The sequence below is a fragment of the Vipera ursinii genome (assembly GCF_947247035.1).
Source record: "Vipera ursinii genome assembly, chromosome: 10".
In the NCBI taxonomy this organism is placed as follows: Eukaryota; Metazoa; Chordata; class Lepidosauria; order Squamata; family Viperidae; genus Vipera; species Vipera ursinii.
This window is the reverse complement of record NC_139520.1, coordinates 1,610,997-1,634,904: the sequence shown is the minus strand read 5'-3', so window position 1 is coordinate 1,634,904 and position 23,908 is coordinate 1,610,997. Positions and strand designations below refer to the sequence as shown.

The 23,908-nt window shown below is 48.0% G+C and overlaps 2 protein-coding genes across 4 annotated transcripts in view; both read right to left on the bottom strand.

The window, feature by feature from the left end:
- VAC14 (VAC14 component of PIKFYVE complex) overlaps window positions 1–16,287 on the bottom strand; it is a 67,440-nt gene extending 51,153 nt beyond the window's left edge. For 2 of the 3 annotated variants that reach the window (XM_083370505.1, XM_083370506.1), the window contains exons 1-9: window positions 16,115–16,287; window positions 15,886–16,036; window positions 8,884–9,051; window positions 8,408–8,470; window positions 6,333–6,440; window positions 5,496–5,605; window positions 4,500–4,606; window positions 2,014–2,148; window positions 517–672 (exon numbers count right to left, since the gene is read on the bottom strand). In XM_083370505.1, coding sequence (XP_083226631.1) covers window positions 517–672; window positions 2,014–2,148; window positions 4,500–4,606; window positions 5,496–5,605; window positions 6,333–6,440; window positions 8,408–8,470; window positions 8,884–9,051; window positions 15,886–16,036; window positions 16,115–16,218 — 1,102 coding nt within the window. In that variant the 5' untranslated portion in view covers window positions 16,219–16,287. Of the gene's footprint in view, window positions 1–516; window positions 673–2,013; window positions 2,149–4,499; window positions 4,607–5,495; window positions 5,606–6,332; window positions 6,441–6,967; window positions 7,007–8,407; window positions 8,471–8,883; window positions 9,052–15,885; window positions 16,037–16,114 lie in introns of those variants that run through there. The other variant, XM_083370507.1, reaches the window with a different exon arrangement.
- A 184-nt stretch (window positions 16,288–16,471) lies between these two features.
- HYDIN (HYDIN axonemal central pair apparatus protein) overlaps window positions 16,472–23,908 on the bottom strand; it is a 358,209-nt gene continuing 350,772 nt past the window's right edge. The window contains exons 85-86 of the mRNA XM_083370240.1: window positions 17,164–17,388; window positions 16,472–17,016 (exon numbers count right to left, since the gene is read on the bottom strand). Coding sequence (XP_083226366.1) covers window positions 16,528–17,016; window positions 17,164–17,388 — 714 coding nt within the window. The 3' untranslated portion in view covers window positions 16,472–16,527. The remainder of the gene's footprint in view (window positions 17,017–17,163; window positions 17,389–23,908) is intronic.

Here is a 23,908-nt window from a genome sequence, read left to right as displayed (position 1 = left end):
AGCCCTGAATGACTTCTCAATCTGTTATCTGAAACTAGGAGATGGCAAGAAATGAGGGGAACCGAAAGGGACCCACAATTCAAAGCCACAACCAAACTGGAGAAAGCAACATCACAATGGCAAATGAAACTCCCATCACCTATAAATTCAGGAGGGGTGACCCTTCGCATCTGCAGCATCGGGTACAGCTCTTGCAGCTGTGATAGATGGAGGAAGAGCTGGCCACTCTGAGCAGCAGCCAGCCTCTGCCCGGGCCATCTTAAGGTAGGGGATCCAGAGAAGAGCAAAGCCACTCCAGAGCTCTAAACTGGCTGCCCTCCAATCAACTGGAGAAGGCAGAATTGGACCCCAGGCCCAGTCAAGGTGGGCAACAGGAATTTGTCCTCCATGTTCTTAAACTGAGACCCAGAGGCCCAAGCAAGGTCCTCTTAGCCCCAGGCAGATGGGGATGCTGCTACTGGCTCAGGTACAGTGAGAATCTCCTGACAATTCCAGGGTTTGGAAAACAGGACTCACCACTCGGTGGCTGCTCTGTCTTGGGGCCAGCCTCTTCTTGGCCAACCTCTCTTTGGGGGGATGGCAGGAGCTCGCTGCCCTCATCAGCTTCGTCATCTTCTGGGGTCACTAACTTCATCAAGCTTTGATTGCACACGGCGGCCGACTCCTTAATATCTGTATTTCACTGATCAAAGAAGGCTTTTCCACAAAGGCCAGGAGAATCCCCTCAGCACACCCCCAAACTGGGGAGCCTCAGACTTTCAGGGGGACAGAGTGGGATCAGAGGGAGCTCCTGCCCGGATCCTTCCTCTGTCCAGCCGGCCCCAAGGCTAAGAAGGGCTCCTGGGACTTGGCAACTGATTGCCCATTCTGGAAAATGCAGGCCTGGAATGAACGAGCAAAGCCAGGTCTGGAGAAGGGAGGGCAGCCCAGCTTCTCTGTCTCCTTCCCACACAGCTACACACCCCTCGTGCTCCCTTGCACCGTCTGGCCTGTCAGCACCACCAAGAGGACAGCACCTAACCAAAGCTCCTGCAAGAAGCTTGCCCCAAACGCCCCATCCGTTCCCCTGGGAAGCAAGAGAGGATTTTGGGAGGGCCGACACCCCTGCGTGAAGGTTACTACAGGACCAGAGAGCACTTTTGGGAGTGCACGCTAGAGGGAGGGAGGGCAATTTTTGATTCTTGATTTGCAGCACAAATTCTGCCAACATGTCAGACCCTCATTGTATTTTCAGTGCATTTTCATTTCACTTCATTTTGGGTGCTGTCATTCTGGGGGGAGGTTGTGCCAAGAGGGAGGGGGAGTTCGGGGAGCCTACAATTTCCTTTATTTTGTTCTATCCTCTTTTGAAGCACCTTTCTTGGGGTGTGAAAGGAGGGAGGAATGTGCCTCCACCCATCTGCTCTGGGGTGGAGCTGCAGAGGGACTGACAGCCTTGAGAACAGCGCCTTATTGCTGGTTTCCCACAATAATTTATAATTTAACATTTCACATGGGAAAATTTCAGATCCTGTCTTAACTCTCCTGCTGTCATTAACTCTCAGTAAAAGTTCCTTTTGAAACAACGCAAGTTGTTTCAAAGGCCACCAAGTGCAATCTGGAGAACAAATTCCTGACCTTTCCCAGAAACCTGTGTGTGAAAAGCACCTTCTCTCTCTCTCTCTCTCTCTCTCTCTCTCTCTCTCTCTCACACACACACACACACACACACACAAACGCTTTCCAAACTCTATCCTGATGGGTCCACCAGAGATTAGATACCATCTTGCTCATTCCAAGCAGACAAAAACAAACCAAGTTGTGAGCTTGCTCTCTCACCCAGGAGCCACGGCCTTCCCTCTTCTGCTGAAATCCACCCAGGGAAGAGCCGGAGAAATCCTAGAATTCCAAGACTCACCAGCAGAGCCACAACCCCGCCCCCCAAGGGTTCTGTGGGGCTAGAAGAGCAGCAACCTCCCCTGGGGAGCCCCCCCCCCCCACCCTGCAAGGCAAGAGGCAGGGCACAGCAGATACTCTTCTTGCGGTCGTCGTAGGACAGGCAGGGCAGGACGGCTGTCAAGATTCCAGAAGAATAGGGAAGCATCACCCGGCCAGCCAGCTGGATGAATTCCCGCATCCAACACATGGCGGTCAGCTGGATGAGATCATCTGTGGGAAAAGAGGTGCAAACAGTGAAAGCTCGGCTGATGCTTCTATCCCAGGTGGCACCCCACAGGTTTCATAAGTCAAGGGGCACCTGTGCCCTCATCTCCCAGAAAGAGAAAAAATTCCAAAGAATCTGAAGCTAAAGGAAGCAGGAGACAAATGCGCTAGATGAGAGGGTCTTGGCAGATACAGGAATACTTACCAGCTGCCTCAGTCAGCAACTGTTTGAAGATGTGACAGCACTGAAGAAATAACTTTATGTCCAACACCCTCACTTACCACCTCCAGTGTGTATGATCACGCTTACAGCCAATACACCTTGCCCTGTACCTGTTGGTCCTCCCCCCGCCACGCCTTGCACAGCAGAGATTCAAGAGGAAGGCATGCCAAGGGAATAAGCAGGCATACCGCTTAGAAATAGCCCGATAGGAGGCAAATAAATTTAACAAATAACAATCACATCATACTACACCAGGCAGTTGGCACAGTGCCCTTATGGTGCCAATACGTTGCTTGTGGTATTTCCTAAGGTGCACCTGCTTAGCCTCTTGTAATCCTTCCTCTCCAATGAATGTAAACACAAACATTATTTCCTCTCCTGTTCATTAACCCAGCACCAGGGTGAGCATTTTTTTAAATTCTCCGAAGACTCAGGGCAGCTTACAAGCTTAGCAGTAGCCTTCATTCTATGTATATGCCTGCTTATTAGGGCTTTCACACACACCCCCAAGCGGCATTATTACAAAGTCAGCTTATTGCCCCCAACAATCTGGGTCCTCACTCTGAAGGGCTGAGTGTGGAGAAAAGAAAAACAGTGATGGTCACATGATTTTCCACTTAGCAATCGCTCCCCTTAGCAACACAGTTGCTGATCCCAATTGTGGTCCCTGAATGAGAACTACCTGTATAGATATCCTTTTGGAAAAACATAGAACTTTTCACATAGTTCAAATATTTGCAGGCACACAAATATTCTTGCATTTCTGCTGGTTTGGCTCTGTAACAGTGCTTGGGTGCTCAGGCAGCCATGCCCCAAGAGCTGAGGGGTCATTGTCTGGACTTTGCAAGATGTCCTCAGTTTTAAAACGTTTTTTTTTTAAACTGTACTGTTATTTTCTTTTTTAACCAATTCACTAACAATCCAGTTCAGCATTTCCGCCAATCCCTTGAGAAAACAGGACTACACCTCCCATCCTAAAGGGCCCACTTGCATTAGTGCCGCAAAAGGCTCCTTGGCCCACTGACCTGCCTTGAGGAAGTTGCTTCCTGCATTTCAGCAACGCTTAGTGCAGCTGTATGAATTAAGGCCCACTGGAAGAAGCCACAGCTCAGGGAAGGAAAAAAGCTTTTTTTGAAACTCTTGTTCTTGACTGGTTTCAAAAGGAGGAGCCTTTATGCACCAAACAAACACAACTGCTCTGCTTCTGAGTGTGGCTGCAGAACAGTTGCAGCAGCAATTCAGGAGCCAGGGAAAATGTAGATGGAGACTTTTTACTTTTAAGCCGTTGCTGTGCCTGAATATGTGCACTTTCTGATGCCTTGTCTGTCAAAGATGCTATCTATGTAATAAACAATAAACAAAGTTTGATTTGACCGTCTAAAAAGGTCAGCATGAAGAGAGATTGAGTCCATTAAGTCAGTTGACGATATAGTGAGTCACGTGAACTCGCCCTTTTGGAGAAATCAATAGGTGAGTGAAAGGGCTTCTCCTGTTCAGTTTGGCAGCCAAGATAAAATGGTATGGAGGGCAGTGAGCAGCAGAGGGGCCTTGCTGGCCCAGGGCAGGCTAGCCAGGGGAAATGGACGCATCTGCCTCCATACTACAAAGCACAACAAACAAGCTGGTCCCAGTCACTCCTTTGGTCAGATTGAAGAGGCCATGCTGAGGTGATGCAAGGCCAAGTTCATTGCAGTCCAAGGTGGATTAGGGTAGCATCGGCATTCCTGCCCTTAATCTGCCCCTTTCTTAATGCAGCAACAGGAAATGAAGCGCCCGGCATCTTCCAGACCGGCCATCTGCAGGGTGAGCAAGGCAAGCCCCTTCCCCCCTTTCCAGTGCTTCCATTCAGTGGGGGACAAACTCTGCCATGTTGTAGGCCTAAGAGCTTGAACTCCCAATAAAACACAAACGCTGAGAGGGTGGTTGAGTTGGGTCTTCAGAAGCTGGAAAGGAGCTACCACGTTGGAAAGAGGTTGCTGTGCCCTGCAGAGCCTGGAGTATGTAGGCTTGGCACACTTTGTGGCTCACCTCCTTTACAACCCATCCATGTTTGCAAAGCATCGGGTTCAGAAATGGACTGGACGCTTAGCAAGGGAAAGCATGGGATGCACACTGGGGAGCAACACAGGCTTACCAGAAGCTTGGCAGTGAATGACCAGGATGTTGGCCATCTCAGCAAACTTGACACTGGCAGGGGTCCTCTTGATCTCTTTGAGAAATTCTCCCAATGCCACTTCACACCTGGAGGACAAGGCCAAGAATGAAAAAGAACACAGAAAGAAGCTGAAGCTTAAGATTACAAGGAACACATTTCCAGAAAAGAGAGCAATCAGCTAAAACTCCTGATACAAAACTTGCTCCCTGGAAACCACTGAGTTTTCTTCTGCACGTCAACTCTACAAATGTGCATGGCTGCAGCCATATTCCTTCTCATTCTAGGTTGCCACATAGAACGGAGGAAGGGGGGTTGCCCGGATGCTTCATTAATGAAAATAATCTTTTGTCCCATGGGAACCAAGGTCATCGGCTGCTCCCAAGGGACTGGGCACTGCATAAAGAGCCCACAAAATATTGGGGAACGTAGTTGCTTGCATAGCTTTTGTGGGTGCGACATTTAACTTTGTATTGGGAAATTGTTTCTTATGTATCCAGACGGTTTCACTCTTGACAGTGCCAATACTTTGTAACTAATAAACATGTTCTTTGAGGAGTTTGCAAGCCTCAGAGTTCTGCTTTATTTGTCTCTGTCGAAACCATGACACCACAATTTGGAAGGAAAGGTTAGGCTGGCGCTCAGGTAAAGTCCATGTTGCCCTCCCATACACAGCCAGGGGGCAGCTAGCTGCTCTGTGTGGTTGCCTTTACTTGGGGTAACAGGAAGCACTGCCCATTTCAAACAAGCGCAAGACCTCTGGCTCACCCAAGGAAGGATTCTGACAATGGCAGCTGACCAGCTGCTTGCGCAGCCTGATGCCTCCCTCTGCCTTGGAGCAACCAATGACCGCTGTCGCCTTTTAAAGATTCAGCCTTTTGTTTGGACCAGAGAGCTGCACATCCCCCTCCTCTCATCACATTTAAACTGGCAGCTCAGTTGCCAGACACACATTCCCAGACCCAACAGTGTCCTCACATTTTACGGATCTCTTTGCTGTTATCGCCCAGGATCTGGAAGAGTCCATCTAGAATCTCTGGTAGGTAATCCAGAAGATTAATGTCAGGAACAGATTCCAGCACCAAAATCTAGCACACGAGGGAGCAAAACCACAGAGTTAAGAGGCTGCAGTAGCACAAGAGTGCAGGGGGTCAGCCAGCAAGGGCATTGTGTGTCCCAGCAACAGCCACATCACAGGAAAGGGACACAAGGGGCATGGGGTGTGGACTGGACAAATGAGGGTTCAGTCCTCAGCCAGAAACCTCCTTGGCCAACTCTGGGTTGGCATGTTCCCTCTCAGCAGGGCTGCTGCCATGGGGAGATGCCAAGTTTCCACAATAATTCAAGAATCCTTTCCGGGGCTGTCATCTCAGCTGGACTTTGAAAGCAGCAAAGGGGTCCCACCCACATAAGCCATAACGTACATAAATTGTTTGGTTTACCATTGCAGCTGGACTTAGCCACTGTGGTTGTAAACCATGGCTTATTGCTTAGTGTTCCACATGAACATCTGTAACATTTGTCTCTGTATGCTGGAGAAATCGGGACTAAAAGTAAAATGGGGTCTGTTTTTAAGTCTTGTGTCCTTGAAAAAAGAAATCTGTGCTCACTTTTGAGGTTGGTGCCAACTCAGGACTGGGAAGCCACCCACAAAAGTACTCCAAGGTTAACATGATTTAAGTCCGTTATCTGCAGTGAGATTTCTGAGAAGATGCTGGCTTGTTCCACATGGAACCAAGGAGAAATGAGAGTCCCCTTCCAGAGCCGCCTCAGAATAAGAAAAGCCGTGCAGGACCATGCACATCTGCTGCTCACCCAGGAGATGATGAACTGCCGGGCATACTGGTTGTTGGAGTAAATCCGCTCCCGCAGCAGCGGGATGAAGCTCACCAGGTCAAAGCGGCTACTCTCAGTCACAATGTCCTGCCAAGGCAGAGAGCAAAGAGGAAAAGGATGCCACCCTCACCCACCTTGAGTAGCCCTTACCTGCAGCCAATCAGGGATCCTTCCTGAGGCAAGCAAGGTGCAAGGGCCTCCGGGTCCAGAATAGGACCGCTTTGCAGAGCCCCAGATGTCTCCCCGTCCCCCCAAACTGGGTACCTCGCCAGGAGGGTTTTCAGTTTAAGCTGCTGGAGCAAAAAGGTTGTTGTCTAACGGTTTCTCCTATAAGGCTTTGCAAAACACTTCAACAATTGTGTTGTTTTGCTCTTTTTATTTCCTCTTCTGTTTATTTAAATAATAAAGGCAAGAAACAAGAGATTTGAGATTTACAAAGTTTAAAATGCTTCTTTTTGTAGGATTTCTATGAAATTGGGAAAACTTTTAGAATAGAATAGAAAAGAGTAGAGTAGAACTGGAAGGGACCTTGGAAGTCTAGTCCAGCCCCCCTGCTCAAGCAGGAGAACCTGTACCATCTCAGACAAGTGACTGTCTAGCCTCTTCTTACAAACCTCCAGTGATGGAGCGCCCACCATTTCTGGAGGCAGGCTGTTCCACTGGTTAATTGTTGTCACTGTCAGGAAGTTTCTTCTTAATTCCAGGTTGCTTCTCTCTGATCAGTTTCCAACCATTGTTTCTTTGTCCTGCCCTCTGGTGCTTTGGAGAATAACATGAGCCCCTCTTCTTTATGGCAGCCCCTCAAATACTGAAGAGTACTGGACCTAAGACAGAACCTTGTGGTACTCACTGCTTACTTCTCTCCATGTGGATGTAGTGCCGTTGAGGACTACTCGTTGAGTACGGTTTGCCAGCCAGCTACAGATCCATCTGGTGGTGATGTTGTCTATTCCATCTTTTTCTAGCTTACCAAGAAGTAGGTTTGCTCTACTTTGTCAAATGTCTACTGAAATTTAAGTATACTACGTCCACAGCATTTCACTGGTCTACTAGTTTAGTCACTTTATCAAAGAATGAGATAAGATTGGTTTGGCATGATCTGCTTTTAACAAACCTGTGCTGGCTACTAGGTATAACTTTGTTTGCTTCTAGTTGTTTGCAGATCTGTGCTTTGATTATCTTTTCTAGGATCTTCTAGGTATTGATGTTAAACTGATTGGTCTGTAGTTTCCTGGGTCTGTTTTTTCCCCCCTTTCTTGAAGATGGGAACCACATTCCTGTCTGAATCATATTATGGTCACACTGTTGCCATGATAAATGCTTTTGCTTCGAATGTCACACAGCGCTGTTCTAATGTATTTTATTCCATATTGAATACTACATTTATTATTTTAACAAAACTGCTTTTATTTTTCAAATGCCTGTAAATCCTGTTTTCTTTACAAATTTTACTCTTTCAAGCCACAGACTCTGTTCTGACTACTCAACTGATATGTGGCCTTTTGTGGCCCGGTGTGCAGCTGAGAGGCCCATCAGCAGGCCAGGCAGAGCACATTATCTCAGCTCTGCCGCCAGTAGGGACCAGGAAGGGCAGCTCCTCCACAGCAAGGCCAGGTTGCCTTTCCACTCTGGGCAGACAAAAGAGGAAGAGGAGGGGGGACAGGACTCTTTTTGTTTTAAAAAAACTCAGCTAACCTGGGGTCTTTGCAGGCAGCCCCAGGGAATGGCCCCTATGCCATACCACCGGCTCCAAGAACCTCTAACGATGCCAGGGAAGTAAGTGACAGTCCCAAAGGTGGGAAGCAAGGGAGGGAACGACTCAGAAAGGACCAGGCACACATGCAAGACACGGGTCCTCAACACTGGACCTTTCCCTACACCACAATCGCCTCTAAGTTTCTGTGTAGGCTGAAAGCCAAGAGGGAACATTTGCTCAGAAGTCCAAATCCCACCTTCTGGTTCAGAGCTGTCCCCCCAATCCCAGCTGTTTCCCCCCTTCAGGTCCCTCCCTCCAGTCACCCATTTCGATGGGACAAGAAGGAAGGGAGCCGTACCTTCAGAAGGCGATCCAGAAGCTCAGAGCCGCTTTTGACATTTGGGTCAGGATCTGCAGCAAGCTGGAAAGAATAAAAGACCAGAGGAGGAGCCTGCAGGACATGCTGGCAAGGCCTGAACCTCCTGCTGCTCCCAAGATCCAGGTTGGCGCTGCAGCTTCCCCTTCTGTGGATGGAGGCCTTTGCCCTCGCCTCCTGCCCATCTTCAGAGGCCCTTCAGGGAGCCTGGATGGGGTGGAGCCCAGGACAGATCCCACCCCATGGGTCACCAATTGCAGGGGCGGCCTCCAGTGCCAGGTGCTGCTGCTCTGTGTGCAAATGCTCTGGCGCCTGGGCTGGCCTGGATCCAGAGCAGCTGTTTCAGAGGCCAGAAGACAACCTGGGGAGCCCCAAGGACATGAATGGCCCTCTATTGCTGGAGGAACCCCTCCCCAGGAACTGTTTTCCACCTGCAGGCTCTGCTCACCAGCGGTTACCTTGCTCAGGCCATCAAAGAGCACGTTGAAGTGGGGGACAATGGCGCCCCGGGCAACCTTCACAATGTTGTACAGGGCCTCACAGGCATAATAGCGCAACCGGCTGTCAACATCTCCAAAGCACGTCAGGACTGGTTCGATGAGCTCCTTCAGGTACAGACCAGAATCCTGGCAACCAAGCCGCAATGGAGACCATCAGGACTGGCCTAGCAAGGTCTCCCCTCCTTGGGCATGGCAGAGGGAGACAATCATCATCTCTTTGTTCTTGGGTCACCCAATGCCAACCTTGTAGCCATCAAAACTCATGGCCGCCATTACTTTAAGAGGCGAGGCCTCACCCCTTTTGCCATAAGCTAAAGAGCCCCCCTCTGACTTTGGCTTGTAGGGCATTCCTGTCTGCTTCTGTTATCTTTTCAGCCTCCTTTCCAGCTCCATGACCTGGAATTGCTGAGCCTGGAGCTTGACCCAAGAGGCCTAAACTAAAAGGGATGCTCCGACCAAGACAGGGACTCTCCTCTCATAGAGGAGCTGGATGCCAAGACTTCTTATGAAATTGGTGGGGGGAAAGAGTAGCTAAGTCCTGCTTTTGGTTTGCTCCTCTTCTGAACTGCTGTTGTCCTGCTGGATGGCTCTGAACCTTCCCCCACCACCCCAGTTGCTGATGGAAGTCCACATGTAGGACTCCAAGAGGAAAGAAAGCAGCTTGATTTAGCAAAAAACAATGACTCAAAATCTCATTCTGTCAGCAATTTCTCAGTTTATCAGAGCTTAGCTTAAGGTCAGCTTCTAAACATGAACCAATAGCTCGGTTTTTACTTTTTCTGCTACGTTTCTAATTCTCAGTAAATTCTTCCCTCCCAGGAAGGACATGAGAAAAACCTAAGCTGTAGAGTGGGCTTTTGCCCCCCCCCCCGTCCTAATCCTTGCTACCTCTTCCCCTTTACATCTACATGAAAGTGCTGGGTGAGCTCCTTTGTCCCTTTTGCACATCCCCATCCCTGTGGGTGTTTTTTCACAGTGCTTGGAGGCTGTGGATGTCTGGAGGGAGAAAAGGCTCCAGCTGAACCATGGGAAGAGAGCGGGGCTGTGGGCAAGGGGCTCTTCTGTGCTCAGGGCTTCACTATCTCTGCATTTGGAGGGGGTGGTACTGACCCAGATGGCCCTGGTGCATAATCTGCAGATTGTCCTGGGCTCAAGGAGTAGCTGGCAGTTGTGGCTAAGAGGGCCTTTGCTCAATTTTGCGTTGTGCATCAGTTGAGCTCTTTCCTAGACAGAAAAGCTCTTCTCTCACGCCCTACTCATCTCCTGTAGGAACTACTGCAATGCACTCTACATGCAGGTACCCTTGAAGAGTATCTGGAAACTGCAGCTGCAGACAATTTAAGGTTAAGGTTTAAGGTTTATTAAATTTATATGCCGCCCTTCTCCCTGAGGACTCAGGGCTGCTCACAACAATAAAAAGTTAAAAGATATAAATACAAAAATTAAATGAGGATTAAACAATATAAGAAATAAGAACAATTTAAACCAATAAAAAACCAAATTTAAAAACCATGATCAGTTCAGGCCCGCTTGTTGGAATAACCAGGTCTTTAGGTCACGGCGGAAGGACCGAAGGTCAGGGGCCATCCGCAGCTCCGGGGGCAGTTCGTTCCAGAGGGTCGGTGCGCCCACAGAGAAGGCTCTCCCCCTGGGGGTCGCCAGCTGGCATTGCCTGGCCGACAGCACCCTGAGGAGGCCAACTCTGTGGGAGTGGACCGGGCGATGGGAGGTTGACATTGGCAGCAGGTGGTCTTGCAAGTACCCAGGGCCTAAGCCATGTAGGGCTTTAAAGGTGATTATCAGCACCTTGAATCGCACCCGGAGGGCAACCGGAAGCCAATGCAGCTCGCGCAGGAGTGGTGTAACATGAGATACTCCCATAAGTACCCGCGCGGCCGCATTTTACACCAGTTGAAGCCTCCAGGCGCACTTCAAGGGCAGCCCCATGTAGAGAGCATTGCAGTAATCCAGGTGAGAGGTGACAAGGGCATGGGTGACCGTGCATAGGGCATCTCGGTCCAAAAAGGGGTGCAACTGGCGTACCAGGCGAACCTGTGCAAAGGCCCCCCTGGTCACGGCAGTTAGATGATCTTCCAAATTAAGCCGTGAATCCAGGAGGATATCCAAGTTGCGAGCCCTTTCTGAGGGGGGCAATAGCTCCAACCCCATAAGAAGAGATGGAACCTGTTGGACAGAATGAGATGCCAATATCCATAGCCACTCGGTCTTGGAGGGGTTCAGCCTGAGACTGTTCCTTCCCATCCAGACACGCACCACCTCCAGGCACCGGGACATCACGTCAAGGGCATCACTGGGTTGGCTCGGGGTGGAGATAAACAACTGGGTATCATCAGCATATTGGTGATACCTCACCTCAAAGCCACGGATGATCTCACCCAGTGGCTTCATACAGATGTTAAACAGGAGGGAGGAGAGAACCAACCCCTGAGGTACCCCACAAGAAAGGGGCCTTGGGGTAGATCTCTGCCCCCCTGCCACTACAAATGGCCCAAGAGGTAGGAGGAGAACCACCGTAAAACAGTGCCTCCCACTCCCAACCCCTCTGGTAATAATAATAATAATAATAATAATAATAATAATAATAATAATAATAATAATAATAATAATAATAATAATAATAATAATAATAATAAATAAAATAAAATAAAAATAAAAATAAAAATAATGTTGGAAGGGACCTTGGAGGTCATCTAGTCCAACCCCCTGCTCAGGCAGGAAACCCTAAACCATTTCAGGCAAATGGCTGTCCAGTCTCTTCTTAAAAACTTCCAGTGTTGGAGCATTCACCACTTCTGGAGGCAGGTTGTTCCACTGGTTAATTGTTCTAACTGTCAGGAAGTTTCTCCTCAGTTCTAGGTTGCTTCTCTCCTTGACTAGTTTCCATCCATTGCTTCTTGTCCTGCTTTCAGGTGCTTTGGAGAATAGCTTGGCTCCCTCTTCTTTGTGGCAGCCCCTGAGATATTGGAGCGAGCTGTTGCAGGAGGATACCATGGTCGATGGTAACAAAAGCCGCTGAGAGGTCAAGTAGGACCAGGACAGATGAGCAACCCCTGTCCCGGGCCCACCAGAGATCATCCACCAGTGCGACCAATGCCGTTTCTGTGCTGTAACCGGGTCTGAAACCAACTCCCCCAGAACTATAAGCCTGGGGAACTCAATCGCCAACCCGGGCAAGACGTCGAGGAGCTTGGGCACCCATAGGATTGTGCAGGTAACACTTCTGTTGCATGAGCTACATTGAGTGCTAGATTGCTTCTGGGTCCAATTCAAAGCCCCTCATGGCATGGGACCAGGATACCTGAGGAACCATCTTGCCCCAACTACACTGACCAGTCCCACCTGATCATCCAGGAAAGGCAGGTTATGGATTCATCAGCTAAAAAGAAATCAGCTGGTGGGGTCTAGAAAGACAGCCTTCTCCACTGCTGCCTCCATCCTATGGAACATCCTGCCACTACTCTGCTAGCCTTCCAGAAGAATGTTAAAACCTGGCTCTGACCCCTGGCCCAGGGATCCAAGAGTGGTACCGTAGGCCATTGTACCACTTTTAGGATATGGCAATATTCGACTACCACCAGTTGCCTAGCAAGGTGTCAAAAACTTGATGACCAAAAAAAAAAAAAGGAAAAAGTGATAAAATATAGGTAATCCTCGACTTACAATAGTTTGCTTAGTGACCGTTTGAAGTTACAACAGCACTGAAAAAGTGACTGACAGTTGTTCAGACTTATGACCGTTGCAGCATCCCCAGGGTTTTCTGGTTTACATTCAGATGCTTGGCAACTGACTCCTATTTATGACGGCCACAGTGTCCCACAGTGTCCCAGATCCCCTTTTGCAACCTTCCGGCAAGCAGTCAATGGGGGAACCAGATTCACTTAAGAGCTGTATTACTAATTTAACAACTGCAGTTATTCACTTAACAAATGTGGTAAGAAAAGTCATAAAATCAGACAAAACTCATTTAACAAATTTCTCACTTAGCAACATAAATTTTGGACTCAATTGTGGTTGTAGGTTGAGGACTACCTGTACACCCACTTACCACACTTTTAATGGGAAACTTGTGCCTGTTTCTCTGACATTAATCTTTGCACTGTTCTATCCCGTTCTCTCCTTCTGGTTGACTCAAAGAAGCCGATAGCTGATTGTAGGTGCTTTGGGGTGGGGGGTGCGGCTTCTGCAGTTGAAGTGGGGGCAGGGGGGGCATGTTGGGGTGCTAGTTTGTTATCCCCCCAAAGATTCCCTAACTTTAAAACAGCTCTTGGGTGGCAACAGTTACCCAGCACAAGAGGATTAGGAGAAAGAGATGTCGGCAATGCTAACTCCCAAGAATGAGGGGCTCAGGGGCAGCTACAAGGAGGGGAAGCGGGGGGGGGGAGCAAAGAAAGGAAATCAAATCTTATTGACAGGGAGTACAGTAATCCTGCCCCTACTCCGCAGAGGGTAGATCCCCATCATCCCCGGCCTGGCAGGGGTCTTCCTGCTGCACCATTGCAGACAAAGGGGGGGCTCATGAGGAGGAGGGATACCCCAAAACAAATGTGCTTCATAGGTAACATCCCAGCACAACAGATGTGAACAAAACCTGCTGCATCCACCCAGCAGACGGGGGGGGGGAGAGGAGGAGACAGCTTCCCCCCCCCAACGCTACCCTCTCACGAAAGCAGGATGAAAACTCCGAAAAACAACAAGGAAAAAAGGTTAAAACAGAAGAGTGTCTCGCGATGGTTTTCTTTCCCACTTCCTTCTAGCAGTTTAAATATGTAAAGACCACAAAAGAAAAAAAATTGGCTTTGTTTTGAGAATGGAGGAACGGGAGGATTTGGGGGGGGTGTTTCAAAGGAAGTGAAAGAAGGGCTTTGGGGGGGCACAGCAGGCATACAGTGATGGCATATTTTTTCTGGCACTGGGGGGGCACTTTTTTTAAAAGAGCAAAACAAGGCAAAAAATAAAAATTCCCCCTGTACCCACAAAAGTTGGATGCGGATGTGATCTTTTTTTTCTTGTTGAGAAAAGACACTATTCTGTTTTAACCTTTTTTCTTTGTTGTTTTTTTTGAGTTTTCATCCTGCTTTCATGAGAGGGCAGCGCTTTGGGGGGGTGGTGAAGCTACCCCCTTCCCCTCCCTGCAAGCCACCAGCCAAGCAAGATGTGCTCTTCCCGCTGTCCAAGGTTTTCGTTGTCATGAGCATTTCTGTTGAGGATTGGCAGCAAGGGGGGGGGCGCAAATGTTTGGTTTTTATCCCTCCCCCCCCCCCCGTCTGCTGGGTGGATGAAGCAGGTTTTGGTCACTTCTTTCGTGCTGGGAGGTTACCTGTCCTCTGCAGAGTAGGGGCTCCCTGTCAATCAGGTTTGATTTCTTCTTTGCCTCCGCCTCCCTCCCTGCCTCTCCTGCTTGTAGCTGCCCCTGAGCCCCTCATTCTTGAGAATTAGCATTGCCGGCATCTCTTTCCCCTAAACCCCACATGTTGCCACACAAGAGCTGTTTTAAGTTTAGGGAATCTTGGGGGGGGGATAACCAACTAGCACCCCATGCCCACACTTCAACTGTAGAAGCCGCACCCCCCCCAAAGCCCCTGCAATCACCTATCTGCAATCGCATGCTGCTCCAAGGAGGAATGCTGAGGCAAATGGGCGGAGGCAGGAAGTTCAAGGGGAAGGAGGCATGGCCAAGATTAGGAGGCAAAAGATCCTAGACCCACCGCCAGTCAGCTGGAGCTACACATGCCGATACTGGGCTCTCAGCAGAGTCCCGGCGTTACCTCACTAAGTATTGTATCATGATTTATGAGGATTGTATTTTATGATTATCACGATTATCACTTGTTGCTTGTATGTACACTGAGAGGTTATGCACCTTGTGCATAATGCCTTGTGTGTCCAATCACAGTTAGCCAATAAAGCATTATTCTATTGCAGGGGTGTCAAACTGCTGGCCCATGGGCCGGACGCATTGCGACGAAACCGCGCCCACCCCATTGCTGGCAATGGGGAAAAAGCGCTGATACGTCGCACGACGTCACGTGACGTCGCGAGTTTGACATGTCTGTTCTATTGTTTGCCCTCCCAAGGAAGATCTGGGTCACTTTACACATGGTTGTGGCTTATGCAGATACAACCACAGTGGAGAAATACTGATGTTTCACTGCCCTTACCACCAAGAGGGGAGCTTTAACTGGTTTGTGCTTGCAGTTCACCCTTTGTAGTTCTCCAGTGGTGCTCGAGGCATCTCTTCTCCCATTTCCTCCATCTCAGCAGCTCCATAAACCAGGAAAACCTCAGGATTCATTAGAGAAGAAAGGCTGCACGGGCACAATCCAGTGCAAAGACCCTGCTGTCCTCTTATTCCAGGGAGTGATTGGGGCTCTGGCCAAACCATGCACTCAGCCTTCAGGAATAACCTCCAACTGCCTCTAGGACCCAGCAGGGTCCACTGATGTCCTAGGGAGGCCACTCAAATACCTCCAGCCTCTCCCCAGGAAGCAACACCAAGAGCTGGGAGAAAGTGGTCTGGTTTTGGTGGGGGAGAGGGTCAGCAGTTCTGCCACTGCCCCTATGAACTCATCAGGCAGGATCAAGTCCACAACTGTCATGGAGGCTGCCTCAAACGCCACTCCATTTGCCAGGAGAACTCCACCACCGTCCTCAGAGCCGGTTATCTGCGTGCAACGCCTCCGCCACCCCGGCCTCTCCTAGGGCGGGGGGTGGGGAGGCACATTTCAAATCCCGCTGGCGCCCCCCACCTCGGGGGCTTCCTTGCTAGAGGCCGGCAGCAGCAAAGGACGGCCCCAGAGACGTCCCCATCTCGGCCCAGCCAGCCTCGCTTCAAAGAACCACAAGGCAACCTTCTTCCCCGCCGCTTTTCTGCTTCGCGGCTACCAGAGCCTTCGGAGCCTGGCCCGCCTGCCCGGCCCTCCCCCGGCCCGCAGCGCCCACCTTGCCCAAGGCGATGGAGCAGGCGGCCAGGCCGATCAGGCCCCCTTTGCGGCTGTGCGGGTGCTGCGAGAGCGCGAACTCCACCGAGAGCGTCTGGATCACGTGCTTGATCTGCGCCGCGCTGTTCTGCGCCACGAACTCGCGCACCAGCCTGCAGGAGGAGAGAGCCGAGTCTGGGCCTGTCTCGCCGCCCGCCGCCCCCAGCCCGCCAGCCCGGCCCCTCGCTCACTTCTCGATCTCCAGCGCCGCCACCTTCCGCTTTTCGTACAGCTTGTCGTTCAGGGCGCGCACGATACTGGGCGTCAGCGGCGAGAAGTCTTTCTCCGGGTTCATCGCGGCCGCGTGAAGGGCCGGCGGCGGCAGCGGCTACGGCTACCGGGAGGTGGCCATATTGGTTGTCACATGACACCGCACCTGCTGCTTCCGGGCAGGAGGGGAAGAGGCTCCCGAGCATCCCGGGAGCTGTAGTCCCTTCGCGTCTCCCTCCCGCGCGACCTCATCCCATCCCGCGGGGCGAAATAGCGCCCCCTACGTGAAGGCCAAAGAACCGGAACCCGCGACTCCCTCCGAAAGCCCGCCCCGGAAGTCCCCCCGTCCCAAAAGAGGCCGCGGACTCTCGTTCCTGTCTGGAAAACAACTTTATTACTTCTCCGGCGGGATCCCCCTCAGGTAGTAGACCCAGCTGACGGGCGAGCCCAGTCCGGCGGCGCGCGGGCACGAGACCACCAGCTTGCCGGTGACCGGCGCCCTGCTCCCGCCGCCGGCGCCCTCGAAGGCCACGGAGATGGTGGCGGTCTTCTTGGGGCGGATGGTCTCGGCGGCACGCACCGAGAAGGCGGCGCTGTCCACGGCGTAGCTGAAGGCGGCCTGCTGCAGGAAGACGTTCTTGAAGGGCAGCGCCACGCTGCCGCCCAGCCGGATCTGCACGGGGCCCTGCGGCCGGGGGGGGAGCGCCGTGCCCCGCAGCGGGATCAAGTAGTCGCCGCCCGCCGCCGAGGAGAGGAGGAGGGTCCCCCGGGCCTCGCCCAGCTGGCACGGCTCGAAGGTCACCTCCACGCCCACCTCGCTGCCCGCCTGGGCGCCCGCGGGCGCGCTGATGACCTTCTCGGCTTGGAAGTCCGGGCTGTCGATCTGCGGGCGAGGAAGAGAGGAGAGGCGCGTTGGCCTTGCTGCGGACCCCACCGCCGCCCCCCACCACCACCACCACGGCGGCATGCGTGCTCCGGGGCCGGCCGCACAAGTCTCGGCCAGCGCACCCGGATCCAGCAGGGCACTCGCCTTGGTGGAGTACTCCGTCTTCTGGCGGGTGTAGTTGACGAACTTGGCCACCAAGGTCTGGCTGCTGCCCAGCGTGGCCGAGAAGCAGAGGGGCTTCTCTGGGCGGGCCGGCGTAGCCTTTAGAATCAGATCGTACTGGAAAGAGCCCAGATCGCTGCTGTTGAGGGCCAGGCGCCCGCTGGTCTCCCCAGGCCTCGTTGGCAGGAACTCGAAGACGAGCGTTCCCTGGCAAGGCAGAAAAGGGATCTGAGGAGGGGACGGGAGGATAAGGTCCCGGGCCGGACGGAGGGTTGATGAGGAATGGGCACAAAGGGGTGAAAGAGCCAAACAGAAAGAGGGAAACTGAGGTGAGCTCAGAATCTGCAACGACTAGAAGAGAAGGGCAGGTATGGTGCCTTCACAGCCATAGAATCACATTTTCTGATCAATATGGAAAAAGTTTAGAGGAAGAACACAAAAAATTAGAATTAGAACTACAAAAAACCCCACGATGTAGAGACCTGAAACAACAACTAGATTTAAATAAGCATAAATTGAACATTATAGAAAAAGAAAAAATGGCACAAAAAATAAAAGGTATTAGACAAAAAAAATTTGAACCTGGGAGATGGTTGGCCTATAGACTGAAAAAACAAAAAGATAAAAGATGGATTAGTAAACTATGCAATGAAGCAGGGGAGATGGTACATCAAAATGAAGGGGAAAAAATGGGTGACGTATGAATGCTATAAAAATCTTTATAAAGATGACGAAAAGATTACTGAGGAAAGAATATTGCAATATCTTATGAAAGTGGACTTACCAAAGGTTCCGGAAGAATCTCAAAATATATTAAATAAGGATATAACAGTCCAGGAAATTATAGAAGCAATTAAAAAGCAAAAAAGTAATAAAACACCTGGTCCCGACGGATTACTGTCTGAAATATAAAAGAACCTCCAAGAACGTATGGCCCCAACTTTATTGGACATATTTAACAATGTACTAAACAGCAAAAATCCCAAACTCGTGGAAAGAAGGCAACCATCTCACTAATTCCTAAAGAAAATTCCGATTTGACCTGCATTAAAAACTATAGGCCTATTTATTGAATACGGATTGTAAGATTTTCATGATTATAATGGCAGAAAGATTAAAAAAATACTTGGCTAAATTTATCCATACTGACCAAAATGGCTTCTTGCCCAAAAGACAAATAAGACACAATGTTAGGATTATACTAGACACCTTAGAATATTATGAATCACACAGCGGGGAAAAAATGGCATTGATTTTTGTTGACGCTCAGAAAGCGTTTGATAACGTCAAATGGAATTTTATGTTGACTCAAAACAGATGGAATTTGAGGAAAGATTTATAAACATGTTTAAAGCAATCTATTCCAAACAAGAAGCAAAAGTAATCATAAACGGAGAATTAACAAAGGCACGAGACAAGGTTGCCCACTGTCTCCTCTATTATTTGTTCTTTCTTTAGAAGTACTCACAAGAATAATCTGAAAAGATAAGCTGATTAAAGGACTAGAAACCAGAAAAGAGACATTTAAATTACAGCCCTATGCAGACGATTTAGTTTTCATTTTGGAAGACCCCTTAGAATCTGGAACAAGACTACTACAGGTGCTGGAAAATTATGGAGATGTTGCGGGGTTGAAGATTAATAAAAAACTAAAATGTTACTTAAAACGTCTAATTTATCCAATGGTTGGCAAGATGTACAGGTGAAACTCGAAAAATTAGAATATTGTGCAAAAGTTCACTTATTTCAGTAATGCAACTTAAAAGGGGAAACTAATATATGAGATAGACTCATTACATGCAAAGCAAGATAGTTCAAGTCGTGATTTGTCATAATTGTGATGATTATGGCGTACAGCTCATGAAAACCACAAATCCACAATCTCAGAAAATTAGAATATTACATGCAATCAATAAAACAAGGAGTGTACATAGAACAATATCGGACCTCTGAAAAGTATAAGCATGCATATGTACTCAGTACTTGGTTTGGGCCCCTTTTGCAGCAATTACTGCCTCAATGCGGCATGGCATGGAAGCTATCAGCCTGTGGCACTGCTGAGGTGTTATGGAAGACCAGGATGCTTCAATAGCGGCCTTCAGCTCTTCTGCATTGTTCGGTCTCATGTCTCTCATCTTTCTCTTGGCAATGCCCCATAGATTCTCTATGGGGTTCAGGTCAGGCGAGTTTGCTGGCCAATCAAGCACAGTAATCCCACGGTCATTGAACCAGGTTTTGGTGCTTTTGGCAGTGAGGGCAGGTGCCAAGTCCTGCTGGAAAATGAAGTCAGCATCCCCATAAAGCTCGTCTGTGGAAGGAAGCATGAAGTGCTCCAAAATCTCCTGGTAGACGGCTGCATTGACCCTGGACTTAATGAAGCACAGTGGACCAACACCAGCAGATGACATGGCTCCCCAAATCAACACAGACTGTGGAAACTTCACACTGGACTTCAAGCATCTTGCACTGTGTGCCTCTCCATTCTTCCTCCAGACTCTGGGTCCTTGGTTTCCAAATGAGATGCAAAAGTTGCTCCCATCAGAAAAGAGGACTTTGGACCACTGAGCAACAGACCAGGTCTGTTTTTCTTTAGCCCAGGTAAGACGCTTCTGACGTTTGTTGTTCAGGGGCGGCTTGACAAGAGGAATATGACATTTGAAGCCCATGTCCAGGATCCGTCTGTGCGTGGTAGCTCTTGATGCACTGACTCCAGCCTCAGTCCACTCCTTGTGAAAGTCCCCAACATTTTGAATGGTCTTTTCCTGACAATCCTCTCCAGGCTGCGGTCATCCCTGCTGCTTGTGCACCTTTTTCTTCCACACTTTTCCCTTCCACATAACTTTATATTAATGTGCTTTGATACAGTACTTTGGGAACATCCAACATCTTTTGCAATTACCTTTTGAGGCTTTCCCTCCTTGAGGGTGTCAATGATGGTTTTCTGCACAACTGTCAGGTCAGCAGTCTTCCCCATGATTGTGATTCCTACTGAACCAGACTGAGAGGCTCAGGAACTCTTTGCAGGTGTTATGACTTAATTAGCTGATTAGAGTGGGACACTTTGAGCCTAGAATATTGCACCTTTTCACAATATTCTAATTTTCTGAGATTGTGGATTTGGGATTTTCATGAGCTGTAAGCCATAATCATCACAATTATGACAAATCACGGCTTGAACTATCTTGCTTTGCATGTAATGAGTCTATCTCATATATTAGTTTCCCCTTTTAAGTTGCATTACTGAAATAAAGGAACTTTTGCACGATATTCTAATTTTTCGAGTTTCACCTGTATTACACTTAAAAGAGAAAATTATGATAGATCAAATTACAGCAGACTTAGATGGAAAAACCTGCAGCTCTCCTTTATGGGGAGAATAGTGACAATCAAGATGAATATATACTTCCCAAATTACTCTTTTTATTCCAATGTGTACCAATTAAATTAGGCAAGATTTTTTTTGAAAATTTAAACAGAATTACATCCAAATTTATTTGGCAAGGTAGAAAACTGAGAATTAAATTAAAATTTGGAAAAATATTATCAAGCAGCAATATTGTTATGGATAAAGGATTGGATACACCTAAGGAATAGAAGACTAATAGCATTAGAAGGCCATGACATGCAGATAGGGTGGCATGCCATAATGTGGGACGGGAAATATAAGGCTCATCAGTACTTCCAGAAACATTATATTAGACGGGCACTATTAGATGTGTGGATAAAAATTTAAAAAATTAACTGTATAGAAACCCCCAACTGGCTATCCATATTAGAGATATTCATGCACCCCAAATTCATAAACTTAGGAAGAGTAATCACATATAAAGATATCTTAGACGAGAATGGAGACCTGAAAACAAGGAAAAGACTATTAGAAGACGGTATAGAGCTGGAATGGTGGGCATACTTACAGTCACGATACAGAAAAGACAAGAACCAGGGATAAAATTAGAGCATACACAATTAGATAAAATCCTTCTAGGAACAGAAGACCAAATGATAAAAAAGATATGTTAGAAGAACAGGTAAAAGATACAATGCTAATCTGGAGCATAAATTTCGGTTACAGTATAGACCTAGATAACTGGCAATCACTATGGGATAGAAACAGGAGGTTAACGCTAGCCACCACCTATAAAGAAAATTTATACAAGATGTTTTATAGATGGCACCTTCCCCCCACAAGGCTAGCAAAAATAGATTAAAAAACCTCACTGATATGCTGGAAATGCAGAAAGCTTCCAGGGACCTACTATCACATGTGGGAATGTTTAAAAGCACAAAATTTTTGGCACCAGATAAAAAATTGGTTGGAAGAAATATTAAAACCAGAAACCTTTTTAGGGATTATTAATGATAAACTCAGCAAAGCATCTTTTTACTTACTATTGCATATTTTAACCACAGCAAGATTGGTCTATGCCCAAAAATGGAAAAGAAAGGAAACTCCTATTGAAGAAGAAATAATAAACAAAATTCTATCCTGTGCTGAAATGGACAGGTTAACTTTAGAAATTAAAAATAAAATTGAAACAGAGTATTATGAAATTTGGAAAAATTTGTACAAATGGTTAGAGATGAGGAACACTGAGATGACTATCGATTGTTTAGTTGATAACGCAAAGACTTTACTAGCACCTATATCAGGACACAATTGAAAGATATTTAAGTACAATGTAGACGAAAATTACCAGAAAATTTACAGATGTTATATGTACATTTTCTCATACTCTGTCCCGTCATAGAATGTATTTTACTTTTCTGTTTTTCTTTTTATTACATAAGTTAATACTAATAGGACCCAGATTGTTGGGGGCAATAAGCTGACTTTGTAATAATGCCGCTTGGGGGGGGGGGCGAAAGCCCTAACAAGCAGGCATATACATAGAATGAAGGCTATTGCTAAGCACATTGGTTTGTGCTTAAATTGTAAGCCGCCCTGAGTCTTCGGAGAATATAAATGGGATTAAAATAAATAAATAAATAAAATAATAGCAGTGCTGTAGCCAGGGAAGTTGAATTATGTGCACTTTTGTTTTTAAATGTACATTCAATAAAATTTTACAAAAAAAACCCTGCAACAACTAGAAGAGAAAGGCAGGTATGGTGTCCTCACAGCCAAAGAATCACATTAGAATCACATTTTCTGATCATTTAGCTGTGCCACTGTGTTGATAAAGTCCATCGAAATGTGTTAATACAACAATTCAACACTGAGAAATATGACAGGCCATAGCGGGGGCAGCAAAAACCACACATACCACTGCCTCGTATTTCCTCCCACCGCAGCAGGTTAAGAGGGGCCACCAAGGAAAGGGAGCCGTTCCCTCAGAGGAAGGAACACAGCAGCCTCAACTGGGGCCTTGTTTGCAGACTCACTGACAGTCAGAAGAATGTTGAAAAAGTGGAGAAGGAGAGAAGCCCTAAGAAAACCCTAGCTGACTGTGTGTGCAAGAATTCAGTGTGGCAAGGAGGGCTGGAGACAAAGGAACTTGGGGGTAGCAAACAGCCCAAGCCAGGAGGAAAGTCAGTGGCCAAGACATGAGGTGCTAAGAGTAGTCCAGAAGATTGCAGGCAACAGGAAATCCCCAGCAATTGGCTATATCTCTAGAGGGGGGGCAATCCTGGAGACAAAGTGGTTAGTTCCCCCGCTACAAACACACACACAAACACACTCTTTTGGTGCCAAATGGCTAATGCAGGGGAGGCTGGGTTGACTGCAGTGCAACTAAGTTTAATCAGGCCCAACAAGCAGACATGCAAACTCGGCTTGTTTCCGGGTCAAGAAGGCTGGGAGAGGAAAAAGATCCAAAGAACTTAGGCAGCAGAAGCAGGAGATGGCTTAGCCTTAGGAGAGCCAGGAAGTATGACCCAATAGATGACATTTATTAATTGATGGGACCCAAAGTGCACCCCTCTGCCAGATCTTTCTGGATGGACAGTAATCTGGTCTTACTCCATGAAATGTGAATTTCCATGAAATGTGAATAGAAAAATGGGATAGACAGCATCACCATCAGATGGATTTGTAACTGGCTGACAAACCATACTCAACAAGTTGTCCTTAAAAGTATTGCATCCACATGGAGAGAAGTAACCAGTGTGGTACCATAAGGCTCTGTCTTAGGCCCAGTACTCTTCAATATCTTCATAAAGGACTTAGATGAGGGAATAGAAGTGGAACTACTCAAATTTGCAGATGACAGCTGGCAGGAATAGCCAATACCCCAAAAGACAAACTCAAGAGTTGAACAATGGGCCTTATCCAACAACATGAAATTTAATGTGGAGAAAAGCAAGGTTTTACACCTGGGCAGGAAAAAACAACAGGTACAGATTAGGCGAAACCTGGCTCAAAAACAGTAACTGTGAGGGACCTTGGAGTCCTAGTGGACAATCACTTAAACATGAGCCAACAGTGCAGCAGCAGCTAAAAAACTAATACAATCCTTGATTGTATAAACAGAGGCATAGAATCAAAATCATGCAAAGTATTAGTACCGCTTTATAAATGCTTAGTAAGGCCACACCTGAAATACTGCATCCAGTTTTGGTCACCACATTACAAAAAGACTTTGGAAAAAGTGCAAAGAAGAGCAACTAAGGTGATTAAAGGCCTGGAGACAAAAACATGAAGAACAATTGCAGGAATTTGGTATGGCCAGTGTAGGGAAAAGAAGGACTAGGAGTGACATGAAAGTATTCCAGTACTTGAAGGGCTGCC